This window comes from Marmota marmota, unplaced genomic scaffold, assembly GCF_001458135.2.
Source record: "Marmota marmota marmota unplaced genomic scaffold, marMar, whole genome shotgun sequence".
Lineage (NCBI taxonomy): Eukaryota > Metazoa > Chordata > Mammalia > Rodentia > Sciuridae > Marmota > Marmota marmota.
In genome coordinates, this window is record NW_026000075.1 from 10,141,514 (window position 1) to 10,167,452 (window position 25,939).

The 25,939-nt window shown below is 40.0% G+C and overlaps 1 protein-coding gene across 1 annotated transcript; it reads left to right on the forward strand.

Moving 5' to 3' along the window:
• Positions 1–2,328: 2,328 nt before the first annotated feature.
• On the forward strand, positions 2,329–24,969 carry Tnfsf10 (TNF superfamily member 10). Its single transcript, XM_015494260.2, has 5 exons — positions 2,329–2,613; positions 11,220–11,357; positions 14,410–14,452; positions 17,942–18,043; positions 19,761–24,969. The coding sequence occupies exons 1-5, from the start codon at positions 2,455–2,457 to the stop codon at positions 20,207–20,209; spliced, it is 891 nt and encodes a 296-aa protein (XP_015349746.1). The 5' UTR covers positions 2,329–2,454; the 3' UTR covers positions 20,210–24,969.
• Positions 24,970–25,939: the final 970 nt, after the last annotated feature.

Here is a 25,939-nt window from a genome sequence, read left to right on the forward strand (position 1 = left end):
ACTGCAGGTGACTACGCCAGACACACACACAGCCCTCACAGGCCTAGAATGTAGTCTGGAGAGTTGCCCACAGTTCACACATTTGTATTGCTACAGATTAAGAGTCCACGTTGGACAGCTCGCATCTCCTGTGACCTGAGCTCCCATGGCCCAGTGCTCTCTTGAAACTGGATTAAAAGAACAATTGTTTATTCTTGCCACCTGTGGCTTGCTTGGGAATTAACCGATCTAGGCTGTGTTTGGTTGACCTTGGCTCCAAAATGTACCTGGAATTAATTTCAGATCCAGATATTGCTCATCCTCCTTGAAGGACCCAGGGCTTTTGTTCTCAGGGAAATTAGAACTGGTAAAACCAAGTGTGCAGTTCTAATTCAGGCTGTCCCGTGCTAGCTCCACTGACATCCCAGTGGCCTGATCACATGATCAAGCCTTTCAGTGAAGCAGGAGAACATACCCTCACACTTGACATGACAAAAGGTAAGAATAGAAGGAGGGATGAAGGCTTGGAGATAGTAAGGATCATGCACATCAACTGTGCATCTTGTCATTCCAGTTGCCTCATTCATTTTCCCCTTGATTTTGAAAAGTCCCTCGACTCAGGACTTAGAGTGTATGTTTAAAAATTGTTCAGTTTATGTAGTATCTGAAACTGTTTCCTTGTCAATTCATCTGTGCCCAAAAGGAGTTTGCATTTTAAAATCTGGAATTTTGACAGAAGCCAACTTAAGACTTGAAAAATATTTTAAGATGTGGATATAGCTAATTGATCTCAGCTCAAAGGCCAGGGCAGGAAGGCAGGATCCAAGGGTGAACAACAGGGCCTGTCTAAACTCGGGACAATAACTAGGACTCACTCTAGACAAAGGTTCCAAATTTAGGTTCTGCTATAGTTAGGATCTGAAATGTCTCCCAAAAATCTATGTGTCAAAGGTCACCAGCCTGTGGCAGGGCTAGGAGACGGTGGAACCTTCTGGAGGTGGGACCTAGGAGAAGAAAGTCAGGTCATTGGTAGACATATTCTTGAAGGAAAAATTGGGACCAGCCTCTCCCTTTCTCCCTGCACTACCTCCCTCCCCCAACTTCCTGACTGGCATGACATGAGCAGTGTTCTCTGCCATGTACCCCTGCCATGATGTGCTGCTTCACTAGAGGTCCAAAGGCAACGGCAGCCAAGTGACCCTGGACAGAAACCTCTGAAACTGTGAGCCCAAATAAACCTTTCTTCCTTTTGTGTTGTTTGTTTCAAGTATTTTGTCACAGCAATGGAAAACTGACTAACACAGGTTACAAAGGATTTCTTGGAGTGTTTGGTGAAAATACAAATTCTTAGGTTCAATGCCAGAAACTCTGATTCAGTGGGTCTAGAATAGGTCATGAAATGCTGAACAAAATATAGGGACTACATATAGCATGGTCAGCATATGGTACCTACTAGCTCCAGATGTGGGACTGGTTCTACATTTAAGGGTAAATAATGGCATAACCTTGAGCAGGGGTTCCCTGAGTCTCCATTTCCATTTGGGAAAACATCAGTGCATTTTTCCCCCTCTAACTTCTGGGTATGTTAGCCATTTCCTCCCTCTCCAGTTTGACTCAGTAGATATTACCTTGTTAGGGCGTTGGGGTGCGGGAAAGAGACGAGAATTTGTTTCAGAATGTTTGCAAAAGGAAAGACACGTTATTTAGAGTCTGCCATTTAAAATAGGGTTATGCAGAAATATCGTTGTTTTGAAAGGATTGCATTTTTCTTTATTCACTCTGGCACAAACCCTCTTCTACACCTCAGGTAACAGAAGGGAAGCCAGATATGGAAGTTTCAAGTCATGAGAATTCTCCTATCATTTAGAAAGATAGTGCCTCTGCTAATGGCAGCCAGGGTGAAAGGCCTAGGGCTCTATAATTGAATGAGGATGTAATAGGAAAAATAAAATAAAAACCCAGCCATCTTCAGCTGAGGGGATTGTAGAAAGAAGGAAAGCAAGAAAGAGAAGAGGGCAAAGGGAGTTGAGGACAGAGAAGGGCACAGTATATTGGGCAGGGTATTGGTCTCCCTTCTCCCCGTTACCACCATGGTGCAAGCCTTATCACATTGCTCTGTTCCAGCCTCAGAGGAGTGGGGGTAGAACAGAGGGTAGGTTCAAGGGATGTGAGGTGGGGTCCAGGCAGCAATACTTTTTAACAGATTTCCTGGTGATTTTTTTTTTTCCTGTGCTGAGGATTGAACTCATAGCCTTGCACATTGAATTTTTTTTTTTTAATGCATTCACCAAATTGATACCTGACATTGTTGTAGAATGGAGAAAGCCTTTGGGACTTTCACTTCTGTTCCTGCTGGCTTCCCTCGTAGTGTTCTGTGAACTTCATCGTCATGTTGACAGAAATGAAACTCAAACGAACTCCACCCCCGTTTTTTTTTTTTGTTTCCTCGTAGTAGCCTGCTGCTGCCTGGCTGACATGGGACGATCAGACCCTCACAGGATCATGGCCATGATGCAGACCGTGGCGAGCTCCAGTCCCGGGCAGTCCTGTGTGCTGATTCTGATCTTCACAGTGCTCCTGCAGTCCCTGTGTGTGGCTGTGACTTACATCTACTTCACCAATGAGCTGAAGCAGGTCAGTAAAAGGCAGTCTCAGCAACTGTCAGGTGGCCCTCCTCTCTGCCTCGCAGCTCACTGCTCCTTGAAAACTTTACTATGAAGAAAATCTCTTTCTGTCTGCAGATTCTAACTGCTAATGTTTATCATTCCCAAGGACTTCATGGAGGTGCAGGTTCAGTAGACTGTGCAAAAACAAGCTCAGTTACAGAACTGGCTCTACCAGTTACTAGCAGATGCAAGGAACAAAACTCCTAAGGGGTTTTGTTGTTGTTGTTTAGTTTTATATGCATTTGCTTTTTTAAAATTGATACCATTCTGCAGTGCTTCCTGCTAAATGCTTGAATTCTTGTGGGTGAGGGTATCAGAGCAGAGGCTGCATCTGCTTCTGACACCTCCGCAGCCTGGCATATGGCTACCATGCAGGTGCTTTCTGAATACTGTCTATATAAGTGAACAACTATCACAAACATGGTGGGAGCCTCTAAGAGACAGGCAGCAAAAAGAGAGTTGGGGCTCAACCCAAACCCAACAACTAAACCCTTAATGAGGTTCCAGCTGAGGTTAATTCCAGTGGACCATAGACAGACTTGGGAAAACATTCAGAGGTGAGCCCTGCACAAACACCTATGTACTGTTTGCTTATGCTCAGACTTCATGCCAGCCTCTCTCTCCCACTCCTTTTTGTTGTTGTTGTTGTTTAATATTTTAAGTTAGTAGGTAGAATTTCTTCACATAGACAAGCCAGACTTTTAAAAGTTAGCAGGTAGAATAATCTGCATCTGAACTAAAATCAGAACCAATGTCAGGTTTCTCATTGCTCCAACAAGTGAGGGGTGGAGGAAACCTTCCTTGAAGTGCACTTTAGCTTCAGAACTATGGTACTTCTGTGTTGACAATAACGAGTGTGAATACAAAGGACTGGCTTTCTGCCTACCCCGGTGCACAGATGTGTCATGGGTAAAGTCTGTAACAGAGAGGCTAATAGACTCAGTATTTGACTATTTATTTGAAAATACAATTGTCACTTTATGCTCAGGATAGTCCAGGTGAAAAACAGGTATGAATACAAAGAAAAAGACTTAGTGTCACTTTAGTTTATGATTTTTCAACTATCTAAAACTTTTGAAACTGTGAATGTAAAATAAACCAAAGCACAAATGCCAACTCAAATAAACCAAGTCAGTTTTTAATTCCTTATGTATATTTTGACAAATTCTATATTATATAATAGAGAATGGAGAGCTGGACGAAATTTTGGATACCTCATCCCCAGTCCCATCCTCATTGTATAGATGAGGAAAGCAGGCCCCCCACCCCCAGAGATATGTATTACCCAAGCTTACACGGGACCAGCTAGCACCAGGACTGTGAATGCCTAACTAATGCTCTTCCTTCCACAGCAGCATACCCATGGTCAAAACTGTGCAGCTCATGATGTACATCCTGCAACACCAAATCTGCTGGTGACTAGGAAATGCAAGGCTGAGTCCCAGAAAAATATAAATGCATAAAAGCTATAGAGTGCTTTCTAATGGTCTGTTAGGAAAATGCAGTTTGTATACCCTATGGAGTGTAAATTTGGTTATCTCAGTTGGTTGGGAATTTTTCCTTTGGAAATGGAAGAAGTTGACTCTTTTTTGTAAGTCATTATGAAAATTACGTTGACCATTTGTGAGAAATAGAAAGTCTGGTGGTCCATTTTCAGAATATAGTATTTAGCCTTAAATGTAAGATTGGGGTGTAAGAAATGCCTACAGAGGGGAAATAGAGCAGAATGGAAAGTTACACAATAGCACCTTAGGCTATGGATTTCTTGAAATAACCCAATTAGCCATTTTGAGCTCCCTAACCTGTATTCAGTTGTAACTAGAACCCTTTCCTTTGCCAGCTCCAATTTTAAAATTAGCCAATTGCAGAGATTGTAACCCCAGGCTCTCCCTATCAGAGCAAGGGGCAGTACTGCACTGGGGATAAAAACAGGCAGTCAGCTCACTCATGTGCACTTGCTTGCCAGACTTTGTTCAGTAGCACACCCTTCTGCAGAACTACATTCTGCCTTATGGAGCTACTTCTGAATATGTGTCTGATTCCTCATGACACCCTAGAATTTCTAACACATTAGATGACCTGTAAAGAAGGCTTTATTGGAGGGCATGTTGAAGAGTTTGTGTATTTCTAGGAAAACAGATATTACTATAATCATACTTTTAGTTTTAAGTCCACATAAGAGACTGGAAAGCTGCTACCTATGTTTATAGCAGCCCAATTCACAATAACCAAACTATGGAAACAGCCTAGGTGTCCATCAATCGGTGAATGGATACAGAATATGTGGTACATAGACACAATGGAGTTTTATTTAGCCATAAATAAGAAGGAAATTATGTCATTTGCAGGATAAATAGAACTTGAGAGCATTATATTAAGCAAAATGAACCAAAGGTCAAGGGTCATGTTTTCTCTCATAGAAGCTAGAGAGAGGAAAAAAGGAAAAGAAAGATGAGGTGTACCTCATGAAAACTGAAGGAAGAGCATTAAAGTAGAAAAAGAGACTAGCACAAGGGAGAAGGGGAGGGAAAAGAGAAATACTGAGGAATGATATTTGCCAAATTATATTGTTATATTTGTGTGCATGCATGAATCCCACCATTATGTATAATTATAATGCACCAATAAAAAATATTGGATAACGATGAGGAGAGAAATGAATTACAGTAGAGGGGGTAGAGAGAGAAGATGGGAGGGGAGGGCAGGGGGGATAGTAGAGGATAGAAAAGGCAGCAGAATACAACAGTCACTAGTATGGCAATATGTAAAAATGTGGATGTGTATCCGATGTGATTCTGCAATCTGTATACGGGGGAAAAATGGGAGTTCATAACCCACTTGAATCAAATGTATGAAATATGATATGTCAAGAGCTATGTAATGTTTTGAACAACTAATAATAAAAAATATTGGAAAAAAGAGACCAGAATGCTGCTACGTGTACCCATCTGAAGCCAGTATTTGAAACCCTTTGTTAACTTTATAGTATAAAGAGAGTGAAGCTATTTCTCCATAAACAAGCGGCTCTATCACATCATAAATTGGTCTGCTTATTTAAGACTGAATGGATTCTCCGCTGAGCTGATTGCAGTTGCCTATGTATATAATCAAGTTTTTAAAACTTCTACTAAAAAAATGGAAATTTCAAATAAAGCTTAACATCTCCCCACTTATGCATATTTTTCTTGACTGCATAGTTACATGTGCAAACACATGCATAAGAATTGAGAGTAGCACTATAAAAGGAGAATTAACAGATATTGAACAATTATTGCATGCCAGAAACTTTGATAACTATTACACTGTGTTATACTCATAACCATCTTATAAAAATCAGTATAATTATACCATTTTATAAGTGAACAAACTAAGGCTTAGGGAAATTAGGTAATTTTTTTTTCAAGATGACAAAGTTAGTAGAAGATAAAGCCTAACTTTTGAAACTGGCTATTAAGCAAGTGCTCAATAAATTTAGCCATAGTAATTTCTGTTGAAAGATTTTTTTGAAGGTATCACCATCTTCATCAGGAATTTTTACAAGGGGAAATAAATCTGAATTTTCTTGAGAATCTGTTCAGAATTTGAAAAAGCATATTCTGCATAAGCAGCAATTTCCTAAGACAGATTACAGGTTCTACCTTTGAAAATTTGCAGAAGATTCAGTAAGCAAGGTCTATAGGATGGCGCATGTGTCAAAGAAGGCCCAGTAACATTGACTTGGACCATCACAAGAAGCCTGTAGAACAGCAAGTATGAGGCATGTATGGAAACTCCAAAGTCTGTGTCATTCTGTGAAAGTTTCATGGCAAGGAGATGGCCCATCAGTCTGACATCATAGACGGGGAGGGAAAAGAGGATCCTTCTCTATTGAACCCCATAAATGATTCTTTATGCTATTTGTGGTTTGCAGAAAATGATGATCAGAGACTAATGTTTGAGGAGCAGGGAGAGCCAAAGCTGTCAACTTAAAATCTCTGTGACAGCACAGGAATCTACCTTCCTGATCTTAAGCCCCACCAGGACTGGTTGGCCCTGGCCTAGGCAGCTGCCATGTTGTGACTGCACCAAAGCAGTCACCATGGAAATCCACTTCTCAGAACCAAGGGCTTCTGGAGCTAAAAAAAAAAAAAAAATAGGTACTCAGTACAAAGCTGTGCCTCCAGGGGCCACAGGAATGAAACCTGAACTCCTGCATCCCCCAGCCCCAACACCCACATGTGGTTATCTAAAGAACAGTCCAGTCTGCAGTGAGCTGCAGGAAGCTCATGCTTTGAGACAGAAAGGATGTGTGTGTGTGTGTGGGGGGGGGCAAGAGACATCTGATTAATCGTTGTTGGACTCACCACAGCACAAACTTGCCACACAGTCACTAGAACAGGCCAAGACCTGCAAAAGAACAACCAAACATCATAATACAAGGAACACACGAGGATGAGGAAGGTGGTGAAGCTTCCTCTCTGGATTTTTTTTTCAAAATTCAATATTTATGTATAAAAATGTCTAGAAAGACAAAAACCAAAATGTTGATAAGTATGCTCTCTATATAGGAGGGTAAGAGGTGCCCTCCATTTTATTTTTCAGGATAGTATACATTTTCTATAGTGAATCTCATAAGAGAATATATGCTACCATGTGTGGTTTTAATACAAATTTAAAGAATGTGATAATGTGATATTTGTGTATAGTCTTTGGTAGGATATTTGGGGATTGAACCCAGAGGTAATCTACCACTAAACTATAGCCCTAGTCCTTTTTTTTTTTTTTTTTTTTAATTGCTGAGGCTGGCCTCAATCTTGCAATCCTCCCACCTCCACTATCCAATTTGCTGGGTTTACAGGTGTGCACTGCCGTGCCCAGTTTGGATATTAAGAGAAAAAAAACAACTATATGCAAGAATTGTATACAGGCAGTCTGATAACCCTGTAAACAAGAGAGAGCATCCAAAGGTTAACTATGGGGTGGGGTTGTGGATGCTTTTAGTGTTTGCCTGTTCGTTCTGTTTTATTTATTTATTTATTTTACTTTGGGGGAGTATTTTGTTTTCCATTTATACTTTCAAAACATGTTCTTTACTTTTCTATGTTTCTCTGGCTGCCAGTATATTTTGCAAGTGTCTAGGCTGCATTTACTTTTGAGCCATAAGTAACACGAGCTTGTCAATCTCCCAGGACCTTACTCAGTTTTTCACAGTTCCCCCTTCCACCTCCTGACAGATTTTCTAGAAAACCCAAGAGGTATCACAGGCACTCACTCACACTTGGCATTAGCCTGAACTGGCCTCTGCTGTTTGGGTTGTATTTCCACCCTTCTCAAATTCCACTCGGGGTCATAGGTTGCTGCTAACCCCTGTCAGGATGCTGGCCTGACCCAGAGGCAGCCAACTCTGCCCCTCCCTGTCTGTCAACACTCTTTCCTGTTGAAATAGCCTGCAGTTTCTGGGAAGTAAGGAGCAAAGTGCTCCCTCCCTTCTTGTCAGGCACACCTTTGTACCCCAACAAGTTACCAATGTTTGTGAGCCTGCTGTTTGGGTTTAATAAAACCAAAGCCTGGCAGAACTTCCTCAGACTGGCTGCACTGAGACAGTGACCAGGAAAACTTGCTTTTCCTATAACCGTCTTCATCCTGTAGCTCATTCCAGCTCTTCCCTCTTCCTCCCTGATCCCTGTCCCCCATTTGCTAGATATGGTCTCCTGCTTCTGTAACCGAAAGCTTGGTCCTCGTCCCTGATGTCCATATAATAATGAGGACACAGTTTTGAGAAAATGGAAAAAGAAATTTTATTGCTTTGCTAGCAAAGGAGAAACACAGGGGATTCCTATACCAGAGTCTGTGAATCTGACCAGAGGGCTTTTAAAGAGGTAATTCAAAAGCTGCATTTCAGGCGTGCTTAGTTGGGGGGCTATAATCTACTTGTGGCCCTGAGAAGTAGCCATTTCTCAGATCTTCTGGCACCATCCTGAAGTCTGAATTAGTTTATTCCTGTGGTATGGGTTTGCTCAAGGACAGATAACAGCCTAGGATGGGGAAAAGGGTAATCTTGCTTCTCCCAACGTTAGGGACATTGAGAGGGAGAGGAAGAAGAGAAAGCGGGGGAAAATGTCAGTTTTAAAATCAGCCACAGTGGCAGAGCAGCAAAAGTCATGTCCAAAGCACAAAGTGGTCCCCTGTTACGCTTCTGAGCCATATGTGACTGAATTCCTTCTCTGAAAGGCTATTCAACTCCTAAGGTATTTGGAGAGGCAACTTGCTGTTCCCAACAGAGGTGTGTGGGTTGGGCAGGTATGAGGTAGGCTGTCTAATTCCATTGCCAGACATATTCCACCACTCAGGTGGGTCCAGGTGGCCATCCTCAACTGCATTTATGAGATTCTTCTACTCTTTTGTTGTTGTTGTTTTTTGTTGTTATTTCATTGGCTACTATTGTGTAATAAGTAAGGTAACCAAAAAACACCTTTATTTTTTTTACAAGTTCCTTTCTTCTTTTTCCAAAATAATCATGATTAACTTAAAAAATGGTTATACAATACATCTTCAAAGCATTTCCCTATAACAGGAAACTTGAGAAAATCCAAAAGATTAAAACAATTCTATTGTGCTGTCATTATATAACAAAACTGAAACTAGCATAAGTCAAGGAAATTCATTCCTACTTCAGGTTCTTCTCCTCCAGGAACCAATATTATTATTTCCTTTAGCAAAATCTGAGCTAATATATTGAGTAATCCTTGTTCCTTCTGGTGTGATTCCAGCACAGTGTTGACAGAGTCATTAAATCCTAGAAGTGTACCCATCATTTCCTTATTACTTTTGATCACAATGTAATTTTTTTAAAAGAGAGAGAGAGGAGAGAGAGAGAGAGAAGAGAGAGAGGGAGAGAAAGAGAGAGAGGGAGAATTTTTTAATAATTATTTGTCAGTTTTCGGTGGACATAACATCTTCATTTTATTTTTATGTGGTACTGAGGATCGAACCCAGCGCCCCACGCATACCAGGCGAGTGCATTAACGCTTGAGTCATATCCCCAGACCACAATGTAAATTTTTGATCCTGCACACCTGTCCACAAGTTCTAGGAGCAGCAGCTGTGATGGTTGGGTTGGTAGTAGCATTAACCATCATGACTAAGCTGGAAGTCGGCCAGCCCAAAGTTCTATTCTTAGAGTTTTTTTTTTTTTAAAGAAAGAAAGAAAGACAGGAGGCTGAAGCAGGAGGATCACAGGTTCAAGGCCAGCCTCAGCAACTTAGTGAAGCCCTAAGCAACTTAGGGAGACCCTGTGTCAAAATAATAAATTAAAAGGAATGGGCATGTGGCTCAGTGGTTAAGCCCTCCTGGGTTCAATCCCTGGTACCAAAAAATAAAATAAAATAAAAACAAGAAAGAAAATTTAAAAAAAAATAAACATTTATTTAAAAGTTAAGTGTTCTGTGCTAGGGTGGAAGGAATTTATTAATTCAAATCTGTACCTTTACACTTGAGCGACCTTTATCAAAAATCCAAGGGGTACATGGCTGAGTCATAAACAGGAAGTTTTGTTTAAATTGAGATTGTTTTATTCATAAATTAAAAGAGTGTCATTAAATTTGATTGCTCCTTCAAGCTTTGCAGTAAACTAACTTCAAATAACAGATAAAAATAATTATTTTCCCATTTATTTCCCCAGATAAAGGTAACTCAACTAAATTTTTTTTTACAGGGAAATAACATCTCTTAAATTTCAATCGTTAGGAAAATAAAATCAAAAGGGAAAGAAGGAAATAAAAAGAAAAACTTCTGTTTTTCTTAATCAGATAACAGCCTGGAATGTTCTGGATGGTTGGTGTGTGTGTGTGTGTGTGTGTGTATGTGTGTGTGTGTAACATCTAGCAAGGATTTGTTGATAAGGGTGAGGACTTTGTTGACAATGATCCGGCTGTATAAATATTTACTCTCAATCAGAAGAAACAGCAAAACTTCAGATGGTATTTCAAATCTCTGCAGACAAGTCCCTCACTAGTGTAAACATCTAATGAGGCAGCATGGAGATTTCTAGAACAGGTCCAGACAATGCCACCCAGACTAGCAGAAATCACATCAATAACAGAATCTCCTCAGCCACCTGGGTTCTGATTAAGAAAAAGGGGATTGCCCATACATCAAAGGGTCTAATTTTTATTTAGGATGCTGGGATTCAAACTGACCTCCCTGCCTATTCTGTATTTAGGTGGCTTTTCAAGTTTAGAATGAGATCCAACCACAGCAGAGCTGGAAGGGACCCGAGACATCACCATGTTCAAAGCTCTGATTAGCAGCACCTAGGGAAGAGAGGAAGCATGGTGGAGAGACAACACAGTTGCTTAAAGATGAGGTCAGGGATGGCACCAGGACCCAGGATGTCTCATATGAGTCACAACCTTTCCCCCTATTATTCAACTGCTTGCTTTTAGCCAAAGAACAAAAAGGACAGCAGGCCTACTTTTATCCAAGGTGCTGTAACTTCTCTGAATCCGCCATCCGTTTCCATTGTTTTAACTTCCAGTTGGAGAAAGGCAAAAAGCTGTGGTGTATAACATTGTGGTATATTCCATTTCAACCCAGATGCAGGACAAGTACTTCCAAGGTGTCGTTGCCTGTTTCTTAAAGGAAGATGACCGATTTTGGGACCCCACTGATGAAGATTCTATGAATAGCCCCTGCTGGCAAGGGAAGTGGCAACTCCGCCAGTTTGTCAGGAAGGTAGGTAACCTCCCTCACAGGTGCGCAAGGTCAGAGGAGGAGGAATCCTTAAGCTATCAACCTAGACTCTGCATTTTGCAAAAGAGGAAACTGAGGCCCAGAGTGTTTAAGTGATTTTTCCCCAGATTCACAGAACTAGGAAAAACTGGCGTAGCACAAAATGATAGGTCCTGGCTGATTTGTGGTATACCCTAGAGCCTCCTCCTCTAGTCTAAACTTTTAATCTCACTTGTGGAAACTGAGGCACAGACAAGAAAATGTGTTCAAGGTCTTGCTGTGTGGTGTAATTTTTTTTTTTTTGGTCTTCATTCAGAAGACAAAGGAAGCCAAATAATGATGTTTTATATGCTTCCCACATTATTGCTCTCTGGAATTAAATACATATTTATTTATGCATGCACACAGTGATGAAGAAAGAAAGGAAGAGGGAAAAAGAGATACTTTAAGAACCAAAGGTGAAGATATCTCAGTTCACAGTTAAGTGACAAATTACAAAAATATACCTATTTATGTAAGTTGCTTAAGAGACCTCTAGCAGAAATATTGTGTTAGCTAATAGTTAATTTTACTAAATGTGATTGATTTTATTTTTGGCAATGTGACTTCGATTGAATCAATTTCTTCCCTGGCTGCTCCCTTCTCTGTAAGATGGCATTTAAAAATATTTGCTGAAAACATCAGATGAGAGCACAAATATCAAAACAAGCCCATGTATGCTATCATTGTTTAAAGACATACTGGGGAATTCCCAGGGTAGGAGGAGGATGTGTTTTAGACATGTTTGTAAAGTCCATTGTCTGGTGTACACTATCTCGGTGGGTTTCCAACTGTAGAATAAGATCCACACCACGTCAGAGCTGGAAGGGACCTCAGACAACATCACATGCAAAGCTTTGATTGGGAGCAGAGGAGAAGAGAGGAAGCAGCGTGTTGAGAGACAAGGTCAAGTTCAGACATCACCACGATGCTATTTCCACAGGAAATGAAATTGCATCTCCACCTGGGTGGCCTAGGAACGCACCTGCTCTGCGCCCACCCTAGAAATGTGGTCTTGGCTGCCCCTCCCCCCGCAGTAGTACTGAGCAGCTGTGATTCCTTCACTTCGAATGGCAATGACTGCTGGGGCAGGGGCGGGCAAAAGCTAGAAAAAGCACCGGCTGTGGAAGGCTCCAGAGGAACCTCAGAAATGGAATTCCAAAGTCCCTGGGATCTGGAGGCTGGAGGGCAGGACGAAACCCAGCAACAGGGAGAGATGCAGAACTGTGGTAGACACCTGGAGACTGAGGAGTCTTCTGGAATGGGGAGCAGCAGTGGGGAGACAAGAGAATTTACATGTGGGTTTCTGCAACTCTCCCTCTCCCCTTCTTAGATTCTGACACCAACTAGAGTAGAGAAGCTGGGGGAGCACATGGCAGGTGGGGGCCAGAGTGGGGAAAGAACTGCCCCTTATATCAGATGCATCACAACGGTTAAACATTTTATTTCCAGTAAGCAGCCGATGCCCATTTTGTGCATGATCTCATTGAATCCTCACAGCAGCTCTCTGAGGAAGAAATCATGGTTTTATGTATATATAAAATCAAAGTTTTATGCACACACACACATAGATGTTGTTTTGTGTTTTGTTTGCTTTTGCTTTGCTTTTTAGTACCAGGGATTGAATCCAGGGGAGTGTAACCACTGAGCAACACCCCCAGCCTTTTTTTTTTTTTTTTGAGACAGGGTCTCCCTAAGTTGCTTTGGACCTCACTAAGTTACTGAGGCTGCCTCAGCCTCCCGAGCTGCTGGAATTACAGGTGTGCACCCCTGCACTGGGCCATATACACATTTTTAAATAGATAAAGAAATTGAAGTTCGGATCAGCAAAGTAACTTGAGCAGGCTCCCAGAACTAGTATTGGCAAGATTGGACTGAGGCTATGCAGCGACACTTGCAGTCCCTCATTCTGCTTCCCACACTGCGAGGCTGACCTTTCTCCCCTTCACTTGCTTCCCTCCCTCCTTCCCTTCCCTTCTGTCCCAGAATAAGAGAAGGAAAGAACAAGAGTGAAAGAGAGAGACAAACAGAAACAGAGCAAGAGAGAGAAAGAATGCTCACTTCCCCTCATTCCCATCCCTACACCAGAGCCCACAGGACTGACTCCTAACCCTATCCAGGGTTAGGGCTGGAGGCAGAGGGAGAAGCACAGAGCCTCTGCTTTGGGGTGGGAGTACAGAGGAGGCAGGTTCCAGCAATTGCAAAATTAATGACAATGATTTGGAAAGGAAGGCAGCAATGGTCCAAGCCCTCAGGAGTGACTGAGCTGAATGAAGGGGGTGCAGAAGCCATGAGTGAACCTAGCTGGGTTTTGCTTGTTTAATACAAAGGTTCAATTTTCACTTTCTTGCTGTTTTTCCCCATTGGTTAGCACAAAGAGGAGGCTTTAGTGAAGCTAGATGTTTGGTGAAGCTATGGCAACTCAGTGAAATATCTTTATGTACAGCATATCTTGACCACATTTTCAGAAATGAGAGAATGACATGGTATTGCCAGGCCATACCCTGGTGGGTGTGAATGTCTGTGGGCATCATCAGAGACAAGTATTCATTATATTTTAAGATTTGGATCTGTCCAATAATTTCAAGCTGCTGGACTCTGTCATGCCATGCTTTTACACACACCACATGTGCCCCCCCCAACAGAAAGTGATATGACATGATTATCACATGGGGCCTCATGGAGGCCTGGGGGACTTTAGGCGTCCTGACTTGGCAGATGGCCTCTTCCTCATGCACTGTTCCAAGTGTGACCTTTCAAAGACTTCATCCAGAAGCAGAACTTTCCTGGGCAGAAGACCCTCCCTTCGTTATTGCATAGGGACCACTATCTCATTATTCATCCCTGCCCTCGACCCTCCCCACACAAACACTGAGTTCAATCAACAACTTAAAGCTAAGTTGGTATCTTATATAGAAATGTCCTTTTAGACATCAGCAAGAAGAGCCATAGGCATATTCTATAGCGGGTGAAAACTTGTAGAGAATTAACAAGCTTTATTCAATACTATTTGCAGATGATTTTGAGAACCTATGAGGAAACCATTCCTACAGTTGAAGGTAGTGATTTTTTTGTTGTTGTTCTTCTAATTTGTCAAATTCATGACAAGGTAAATAGCTTTCTGTTCTCCTCTTTGCTCCCATCTGCCCACCCACCTCTGGCCTGCTGCTCGGTGTCTCAAGCCACTTACTGACTCTATTTTAATCTTTGCACCAATAGCTGGAAAGTTCAGAACCAAATCTGTGGCCTACCTATAGCCAGAACTTTACTTCCTCTCAATTTTGTTTTTACCATATGAATTTCCCTTTCACCTCAATTTCTTCACTTAACTGTTTTTTACCTTATGTTTTAAATAAGCCACCTTAAATCTTTTCTGAAACCTGGCAGGAAGTGAAGTAGATAAGATTCCCCCAAAGTTACCCATCTTCTCTGTATCTGACCATGAGCAAAAGCCCCTCCTGCATCATGCCTCCCCTGAACATCTTTCTAGCCAACCGCAATCTTCATCCTGTGGTCTCCATGCAACCCCTACCTTCCTGTTCATGGTCAGCAGCCTTCTCTTGACCCACATTCCCCAGCACTGTGGTAGTCCAGGCCAACTTCTTTACCCTTCCATCTGTCATCTTCCATTCCGGGCTCCTCCCTCTTCATCATGGATCATCTAACTGTCACCCCTTCACAGAGGACTTTCCTTGCACCTGTCTAAGTAAGGTTCCCTACACTGTTATTTCTATCACACTCACCTTGTCCAGCTCTTCTATTTTTATGTATTTTAAAACTACTTGATGTCTGCTTCCCTACTGGGTTCAAGATCTGTAAAGACAGAATACATTTCTGTTTTCTTACCTCTCTATACCCTGCACCTAACTGTATACCTCAGGCCTAGTGATTCTGACTTCCCACCTTGTCCCTTTATTGTACTACTTTACGTCCGTGTGTGTGTGTGTGTGTTGTTATTGTTGTTGTTGTTGAGGTAAATTCACAAAGCACACAGTTAACCATTTAAAAGTGGACCATTTAGTGTATTCACAGTGTGCCAACACCACCTCTCTATCCAGAATGTTTTTTCATCGTAGTTTTGGAATGAATAAATGAACATGTTAATAAAATGACTGAATTAAATTTGCTACTTCTTTGCATTTGGCTCACCATGTCCCCATTTTTCCATACGGCCGGCCATACATGACTGAACACATATGCTAGCAATCTGGTGGAGAAGAAACTGTTTCTTAACCTCCCCATCATGTGAAAAGTCTCATTTTTCTTTATTAAATATGAATGACAAGGCCTGGTCCTGGGATCTAAGCATTCTTTCTGATCATCTCCCCAAAGGTAAAAGCAGTTGTCAGCATGTTGGACATGCCACCAGTTCTGATAAGGCTCACCGGATCCATGGGCTATAGTAGGTGCACATACTCTTTTCAGTGTTGGAACAGTATTCTTTTTATTCACCCCAGTAAAGCATCCCTCCCTTCCTGCCTTCGATGGCATTGCATTTTCCTTTTTGCACATGTGTCCAATCTTACTTTTCTTGTAAGATTCTAAACCATGTACTTTCACTATGAATCACTAGGTGCTCTGCATGCCCATATGTATCGGTGACACCCAAATACACATATAAGCAAGTTTTTTTCTCTAGGAGATATTTGTTATAACCAGAAGGAAATTTCCTCTCTTTTAAAATTTGTTTTCAAATCTTTTTTCCCATATCCTTGCAATGACCTCAAATGCAAATCGAATTCAGATATTGAATATTTAAAAACATTGTGTTAAGGGTTAGGGGCAGGCAAGGCATCATGAATTATTTAACAGTCAAGGTTAAAGGTAAATGGACACATCAACCTTGAAAGCTGAGCACTCTGAGTCTAATGTGTAATCGACTATGCATTTCCGTGCTACATTTGGACTTCAGTATCATATAAATGGCCACCCATTCTGAATCATTTACAACTAATACCAGATAGATGGAAAGGATTTTTTGTTTTGTTTTGTTTTCCATTCATCCTCCTCTGTGAAATTTCAGCACTCCTATTGGCTCCCTCTTCTCCTAGCCTAAATTAAGGCCTACTGTGCTTGTCTCAGTTATAATTATCTGTTAACTTGACTGCTAGCCTGCAGCCCTCTCACCTTCCATTCATCAAACTTTACCATGACATAAGGGGGCTTCAACTACAACGAATACCTCTTCACTTCCCAGGACACCTTTCAGTCTTCCCATGTCCTGTTAAGTCAAGATCTTCAATTCTTGGATGCCTCATTCAAGCTTGCAACTGAACTCCTCCCAGGACCATGACCCGGGAATGCTTTGTACATCCTGCTCTGGGATTCTGTTCTGTTTCGCCAGAAATGTCTTCTCTCATCCCTGCAGCCTGCCCATCCTCACCCTGTTTAGATATTGATCTTTGCATTATAACAGTTTCTTGCATTTGCTTGCTATAATTCTTTTTGTCCTGGACAATGCCTGGCCCAGGTATGGTGGGCACTTTGGTTTATTTGAGTAAATGAAAGAAAAGACCTTAGCACCATCTCCTCGACAAACCTTCCTTTGACCTCAGCTCTCAAATAACTAGGAGTCTTTCCTCTTCTACACACCTGTCACCCTTTATTTCTACTTCTCATAGGTAACTTTTCACTTTCTAATTCATATCTCTCATGAAATACTATTAAGTCCCTTGCGGACTCAGTCAATAGAATCAATGATTAATTCATGTAACCTTGTACAGTGTAGTGCAGGGATAACCTGCTAATATTTGTTTGACGAAAGAATACAACTTATGCTAACAATCAATGTGAGCATATTTGGGAAGTTGGAGCTGATATTTTTAAAGAGAGTAGGGGTTGAGGGATTTTTTTTTAAGTTGCTCTCAAGTACTTTGGATGGTGGTCAATAAATCCTATTTGTTATGATCTCGTGAATCAGCAACTTATATGTTCTTGGACTAAATCTTGGACCAGCATGTCAATTCCTATTTTTTTTTTTTTTGGTGGGAGTGAGGGGGGTTTGAGGATAACTATTTAGATACCAGTTTGTAGCATCTATGAACAATTGCTATTCCACTCCTTTAGCATCAGTAGTACCTAGCAAAGAGGAAAATACAATTGAGATGGAAAAAACTGGAGTGGAAAAAAAATGCTACCACTCTAATTTTTTCCATATGTAACTCAAAGAGGAAATTTGCCAATATATGATTATTTGCACACTTTAAGTCATTCAGCATGATTATTAGAAGTCCACAGTGTCTTTTTAATTTTTGTTTGTTTTTGTGTGTTTGTTGCCTTTTGTTGTATTCTACTTGGTCCTTGCCTCTGAGATGCTGATAAATTATAATTCACATTAGTGCTCATTCTTTCTGGCTAAAGTACTTTTCAAATCAAACATAGTTGAAGTAGAGTGACCATCCTACTAAAACATGGGCTGTCTTTTTATGAAACTCCTAGAATCAACTTTGGAAGCCCAATGTGCTTCTTGACTGACAGCACCTGTGAGCAGAACTTATTTGAGGACTAGTTTGATCAGTGCTGATGAGTCTTTGTCATTTTTCTTTTAGAAAAGCAAGTTATTTCTTCCCTAGAAAGAGAAAGAAGACCTCAGAGAGTAGCAGCTCACATAACAGGGACCACTCGGAGAAGCATTACATTCTTAGATCAAGGTAAGAAAAAACAACAAACATCCAATTTAGGGTTGGGATGTACCTCAGTGGTAGAGCACGTGCCCAGCATGCATGAAGCCCTGGGTTTGATCCTAGCACTGAAAAATAACACCTGGCCTAAGGGTAGCCAACGGAAGCATTGTTCCAAGGAATTTAATTTGTTTAATTTCTACCTAAAATATTTATATGGCAATCTAGAAGATGCTTGTAATAATCAAGTTTCAGATTGACTATTTTCAGAAGCAAAATTACAGACAAAGAGCTCAATTACTGCTGCGGCAAAACTGGCTTCGGGGAAAATATGAAGGGAAGAATTTTGTCTTTGAAATTTCTAGGCTTCCATTTTTTGCTATTCTTCTTTATCTGTAAAGTGATATCCTCCCTCCCCTCCCCACCTTCAATGGCATTGCATTTTCCGTTTTTGCATGTGTGTCAAATCTTCCTTTTCTTATAAGGTTCTAAACCACGTACTTTCACTATGAATCATTAGGTGCTCTTCATGGCCGTTGTAAGTTGAGTCATAGGACATTGCCAACATAAGAGCATATTTCATTCACAAAAATGTCAGTTCCATACAGTTTACCTAAATCCGTGTGCTACAGTTTACCTAAATATGTTAAGTCCAGTTTTTTCTGTAGGACCGGGTGTCAATGTAATACTGTAGGAAGTGCATGGTTCTGACAGTATAAATACTAAAGTGTGAATACTCAGCTCCTCCTCACCTAGATATGTTTAGAGCAAATTATTTAAGCAAGTCAAGTTTCAATGTCTTCATATGCAAAATAGAGATCATCCTTAACTCATAAAGTGGTGAAGATTAATAGTAACACATGCAAACTGTCCAGCCTACTGTGAGTACTCAATAAGTAGTCACCTTTTTTTAGGAAAGATTTTATCCCAGAAAAAGAAATTTAAGAATCACTTAAGAGATGAAAAAGCTGTTTAGGAGAGTTTTTTTATACTCCTGAGCAGTTGTCTCCTTGGTATTCCTAAAATCATGTTTTAGAAACGATTGACATGTGCTACCCACAAGTAAGAATTATTACATAATGTTACTGTTTGTTATTCATCAACAAATTTGATATTGTTTTAAGCTCTTAAAAAGCTAAATTTTTGCACTAATCAGGAAGATGAAACCAAAGTTTTAAAATATCCATATTTTTTATAGAGCTCTTTTTCACTCAAAATCTTTGAGAGTTAAAGATCCATGGATATGAGGATCTTTAAATATAGGTTCCTTTGTCCACATTTGTGCCTTTTATTTTTTGAATTAAAAATGCCTTCTGCTTGGATGGCATCTTTGACTTTGGAGAGCTGTGAAAGACCAAGGAGGAACTTAAAAAGACCCACCAGCACAGGAAAGGAGGAAAGGGGTTTAGGACAGAAGCTCTGCTCAGGAGTAAAAACTGCCACCTGAGTGGATCATGCCCTGGGTTACTATTCAGAGATGAGCATGTCAGGTGTGGTATAAGAGGTAGATGAGCTATAGTAAGGCAGGGAACTTCCAGAACATCACAATGATGCAGGAACCTCCTGATTCCTATATGACTAGAATTTATAATCCACATAATATTGAAGGGGCAAGAAGTTTGGTATTAAATTGAAATCCATTGTAAACCCAAACAAAAATATCAGCTGTGCAGAGCTCCTGGGGAAGTCCTTGCTTTGCTATAATAATCTCGCTTCTGTTAACTCTATGTCTCTCATCTTCATCCAGACTCCAAGAGTGAAAAGGCTTTGGGCCAGAAAATAAAATCCTGGGAGTCATCAAGGAAGGGACATTCATTCCTGAAAAATTTGCACTTGAGGAATGGAGAACTTGTCATCCATCAAACAGGTCTTTATTACATCTATTCCCAAACATACTTTCGATTTCAGGAAACTGAAGAAACTTCAGGAACACTTTCAAAAGATACCAAAAAGAAAAGCAAACAGTTGGTACAGTATATTTACAAATGTACGGACTATCCTGACCCTATATTGCTGATGAAAAGTGCCAGAAATAGTTGTTGGTCCAAAGATTCTGAATATGGACTCTATTCCATCTATCAAGGGGGGATGTTTGAGCTTAAGGAAAATGACCGAATTTTTGTCTCTGTAACTAATGAACACTTGATTGACTTGGACCAAGAAGCCAGTTTTTTCGGGGTCTTTTTGATTGCTTAAATGATCTGCAGAGGAGCATCGTTTGAGCCCAGGAGTTAAAGACCATCCTGGGAAATTTAGCAAGTCTCCATCTCTGAAAAGAAGGTACACAAGGCAGCAGCTAAACCAATGTCCTCTTGGAACAAATGGAAGCCTGGCTGAGTCCCAAATGTTCACTTTGGTTTCTCTGGTGTGGGGAGACTAGGAAGGATTATACGCAGGGCCACTGAGGAATCATGGCCCAGCTGACACCTTGATTCAGACTTCTAGCTGTGAGGCCAGAAGAGAATGAATTCCTGTTGCTGAAAGCCACCCAGATTGAAACACCTTGTTCCAGCAGTTCTAGGAAGCTGACACAGCCTTTCATGCCTTGTTCAAGAAATGTTGCCACTGACAATTATACAGATATGGATACACACACACACGTACACACACACACTCACACACACACACACACACACACATGTACATACCCTGGATTGAACCCAGGGGTGCTTACCACTGAGCCACATCCCCAGCCCTTTTTTTTATATTTTATTTAGAGACAGGGTCTCACTAAGTTACTGAGGCTGGCTTTGAACTCTCAATCCTCCTGCCTCTGCCTCTCAAGCCACTGGGATTACAGGTGTGCACCACTATACCTGGTCCCCAATCACCATATATTTTTTTCTAAAAGTTTTGAAGTTTGGCCTTCCTAGTTCCACAGTGTCATTCAACTTTAATTTAAATTCTATGTGATGTGATGTTGGAATTAAATGTTACCTTTTACCATACAAATATCCAGTTTTTCATCCCCTTTTTAATAGGCCACCCTTTTCCCTGCAGGTTTAATGTCTCTTCTTTCATATACCAAGATTGTATAGGTCTGTGTGTTCAATATTTTTCCCTATTGTTCTAATTGTCCATCTTGTACCCATGTCACCCCCTTTCCTAAAAATTTGTTGTAAAATATATGTATATATATATATATAAAACATAAAATTTGTTATTTTAATCCTTTCTCAGCGTGCAATTCAGTGGCCTTAATTATTTAAATTACTACTTAATTTCTCTAAATTTAACTATCTTAGGTACTCAAATAAGTGAAATTACACAAATTTTGTCATTTTATGTCTCATTTATTTCTATTAACATGTCTTCAAGATTCATCCATGTTTTAGCATTTGTTGGAATTTCCTAGCTTCTTGAGGCTATTCTGAGTAGCCTTCAGTTAATGTAATGGAGAGTTTTGAAATCTGAGGCTAAAGAATGATGACCATAAAACTTTGGCAGCTAGAATGCAATGTCATTATGAAGAAGAGATTATTGGGGGAAAAAAAAAAGCAGCCACTAGATACTGTGATGAGAAATGAGGGTCAGGATAACCTGATCTGGAAGCAACACTTCATTAGTGGCCACAACCCAGAGTGATAATTCCCAAAGTCTGAGCCCCAACTGCAGCAGGGCTTTTAGACTTAAGCAAGTTTGGGTACTCCAGGCAAGGGTGTTGGTGCAATTCTATTGGAGGCTGCATCTTACATTCCTTATATGGGTACAAGTTTGTCAACAGCCCAGGGGATTTCAGCCCAGACAGCTTGGGGACTTTTACTGCACTAAACCTGGGGGTGGGGGTGGGGGGGCCTTTTGTCCCAGTTATTTTGTTTTCTGCTTCTGCTACTATAGTCACCTTGATACAGCTACCTGTCAGCTGCTGCAAGCATCTCTGATTAAATGCCAATAAGCAGAGCTATTGTGTGCCAATGTGTGAAACCACAGCCTGTCAGCTCTTAAGCTGCTAAAGTTTCTACTTTATTCTACCACAATACCACTAACTTGAAAGAATTGGTGGCAATGTAGATGGTATTGGCATTTAAAAAAAGACACATTGACCAATGGAACAGACTAGAGAACCCAAAATTAAATCCTCTATCTTTGGCTAATTCTCAACAATGGTGCCAAAAATATACATTGGAGGAAGGCCAGCCTTTTAAACAAACAGTGCCAGGGAAACTGTATATTTCCGTGTAAAAGATTGAAACTAGACCTCTATCTCTCACCCTATATAAAAATCAACTCAAAATGGATTAAAAAAAAAAAACCTTAATGTAAGATCTGAAATGCAGAGACTTCTAGAGGAAAAGGTGGGGAAACATTTCAATAAATTGGCACAGGCAACAATTTCCTGGACAGGATTCCTAAACACAGAAACAAAAGCAAGAACTAACAAATAGGGTTATATCCAGCTAACAAGCTTCTGCACCACAAAAGAAATAATCAACAAAGTGAAGAGACAACCTTCAAAAGAGAAGAAAATCTTTGCCATCTATTCATCTCACAGAGGATTAAATCTAGAATATATAAATAATTCAAAAACATTTAACAACAATAACAAAATCCAATTAAAAATGAACAAATGGTCAGGAGAGATAAATCTCAAAAGAAGAAATATAAACGGTCAATAAATATATGAAAAAAATGCTTAAAACCGTTAGCCATCAGGGAAATGCAAATCAAGACTACAATGAGATTCCATCTCACCGTAGTTAGAATGGTTATTACTCAACAACAACCAAAAAATAGCAAATGGCAATGAGAATGTGGAGAAAAAGGAGCCCTTATACACTGTTGGTGGGAATATCAATTAGTTCGCTATGAGACACAGTGTGGAGATTCTTCAAAAACTAAAAATAGAACTATATAATCCAGCTATCCCATTCCTGGGTATATACCCAAAGGAAATTAAATCTGCATATCCTTATTTATTGCAGCCCTATTTCCAATAGCCAAGAGAGGGGAATCTACCTAGGTGAATGGATAAAGAAAATATGATCCGTATACACAATGGAGTGTTACTTAGTCATAAAATAGAACAAATCCTGTCATTTGCAACATGCATGCAATTGGAGTGTATCACATTAAGTGAAATGAGGTAGACACAGGAAAGACAGGTATCATGTGTTTTTTTCTCATATGTAGAAATTAAAAAACAAACAAACAAATTGCAAGAAGCTAAGGGAATTAGCTATTAGGAACTGGGAAGGGGTGGCAAAAGAAGGGTGATGGATGTGATCAATGCTTCCTCTATGTATGTATGGAAATATCACAGTGAGTCCCCTTAGTGTGTACAATTAGAGAGCATTCATTCATAATTATAATTTTAAATATCATATTCACCAAAAGCATGAGGAACATAAAATGATAAGTGGAAAGCTTATCTTCCAACAGTGGAACCCTTACTGTGCCCCCTGGTGGATGCACTCCTCCTGTAAGTACTACAATAGCTAGTGCTTCTTTAACTTTGGTCAATATCAGAATCACCTGGAGAACTTGGTCCAACAGATTTCTAGAACCTACCCTGAGTTTTTGATTCTGTAATCCTGGCCTATGGCCTAAGAACTTGCATTTCTAACAAATTCCCAGTTGATGCTAGTGCTCTGGCCCACAGAACACTTTTTTAATCTATTTTTTAATGTATATTATAAATTGACCATTAAGAATATTAATGAATATGGGGTACAAGATGACGTAATTTTTAAGAATATGGGGTACAAGATGATGTAATTTTTAAGACAATGTGGAAAAATTTAATCAACCTAATTAACATACTTAACACCTCAAGTACTATTTTGGGGGGTAGGATTATTTGAAATTACTGAGTGATTTTGAGATGGACAATACACTAGTATTAATTCTATTTACCACACTGTGCAATAGATCTCAAAAACCAAAAAGAACAAAAAATACCCCCAAACAAAACAAAACCCCCTAAATTCCTCCTGACGAAGGCTTTGTACCCTTTGACCATCATCTCCATCCCCCTTTCACTGCCTCTGATAAGCCACCATTCTACCCTCTACCTCTGTGAGTTCTGTTGCTTTCGATTTCATATGTAAGTATGAATATGTAGTATTTATCTTTTTGTGTCTGGCTTATATCACTTAGCATAATATTCTCTAATTCCACTCATGTTGTCACAAATGACAGAGTCTCCTTCCTTTTTAAGGCTGAATGGAGTCCCATTATGTATGTATACCACATCTTCTCTACCCATTCATCCTCTTATGGACGCTGAGGTTAATTCTGTACCTTGGCTATTATGAATAGTGCTATAGTAAACATGGGGTGCAGACATCTCTTTCACATACTGACTTCAAATCTTTTTGGTAATACCCAGAAGTAGGATTTCCAGATCATATGGTAATTTTATTTTTAGTTTTTTGGGATTCTCCTCACAGTTTTCCACAACAGTGTACTAGGGTACCCTTTCCTGCACATCCTTGCTAGCATTTGTCATCTTTTGCACATGAGACTTTGTGAATGAAAACTGTAAATCACTGTTAGAGGGATAGGAAGCAGGGCATTGGGAATGTATACTGATTACACACAGGGAGATATACACTTATTTAAACAGTATGAAAAATGCATAAACAGTGAAACAGAGTCTCATTGGTAAGTTTAATGACGTTAGAATTAAGAAATTTTCTCACAAAAAGAAAGTTAAAATTTCTCTTAGCCTTTGTTTGATTCATGTTTCAGATGTAATGTTGTATTGTTATTTGTGAAGACCCCCACCTTACCTGAGATAAGGCTCTGCTCCCACCTTACTCCATGTTAGAATGGCTTCAAAATAGACTAGACTTCAGTTCATTTAAAGTTGTGCTCAAAAGATTAATTTCTGTTGTAAATATTATTGTGGTTTCAAATAGAGGATGTATTATATAATTAAGTAAAGGTTCAAAATTATAATAATTTTTCTTGGTTCATATCAATTACATAAACTGAATATGTCTTTTCTCTGTTCATTTCATTTTGTATTTTTCCTGTAAACTTTATAGATGTTGCCTATTAGTATTTTTTCAGAGGTACTACTTCTAAAAAAAAAAAGAAAGAAGAACCTGGGTTAATTTAAGATAATAAACCATCATCTATAGGACAGATAGTATATAATGCTATTACTAATACTAACCAGTACCAATACTAGCCACAATTAAATGAAAGGGGTAACTGTCAAATTATAGATATTGAAGTTGTAACCTGTTACTCCCTCTTTAAGACTAGTGAAACTGGCTTGCTGGGTATTTAGAATCAAAAACTTGATGACCAAAGTTAAGGAAGTAAAATGGCCAAGGAAAAAGCAGCCAACATGTTGGCCCTGACCCTCTAAGGTCAGCCAGGACCCAGAGAATGACAGGACCCCTCTCTGTCCCCTGCAACTCTGGTGAGCCACCAGAGTTAACTGATCAGGGAGATCGGGAGAACGTTAGAGAACAGGAAGCCAACCAATGCACATTCTGCAAAGAGGAGGGTCATTAGAGAGCAAAATATCCCTGATGGTTCCAAGAGAAGCCACATATGGTTAGCAAAGACTATAACCCATCATGGCAGATGACACCACTAGTAGAGGAAAGCTAATGGAGCCAAGAGGCTTCACAGACATCCCCAAGAGTAAACTCAGAGGAATCTCAGCTGGCTCTTAAGAGTAGATAGGAACAATGTCAGTTTTGACCAATTTGGTCTTAAACACCTGGCAGGAGAGCATAGCCTGAGCACAGTCCTACATGGACACTTAAAAGGAAAAACAATGTTTTGTTTTTTTTTAATGTAACTTAAGATGTACATTTGTCCCTGTATATGTACATTAGCTTCAACCATTTTATATGCTTTCATATGTTTCTCAGTAGTCTCTTTGCACTTTATACAAATTAAAAGCATTTTTAACACTTCTTGATTACTGTAAACTCTACTAGGTGCTTTGCCAACTGAACATATTAG

Coding starts and splice junctions, on each gene's coding strand:
- Tnfsf10 (XM_015494260.2), top strand. CDS start 2,455: ATGGGACGATCAGACCCTCACAGGATCATGGCCATGATGCAGACCGTG. Junction 11,358..14,409: donor TCCGCCAGTTTGTCAGGAAG/GTAGGTAACCTC, acceptor TACTATTTGCAG/ATGATTTTGAGAACCTATGA. Junction 14,453..17,941: donor AACCATTCCTACAGTTGAAG/GTAGTGATTTTT, acceptor TTTTTCTTTTAG/AAAAGCAAGTTATTTCTTCC.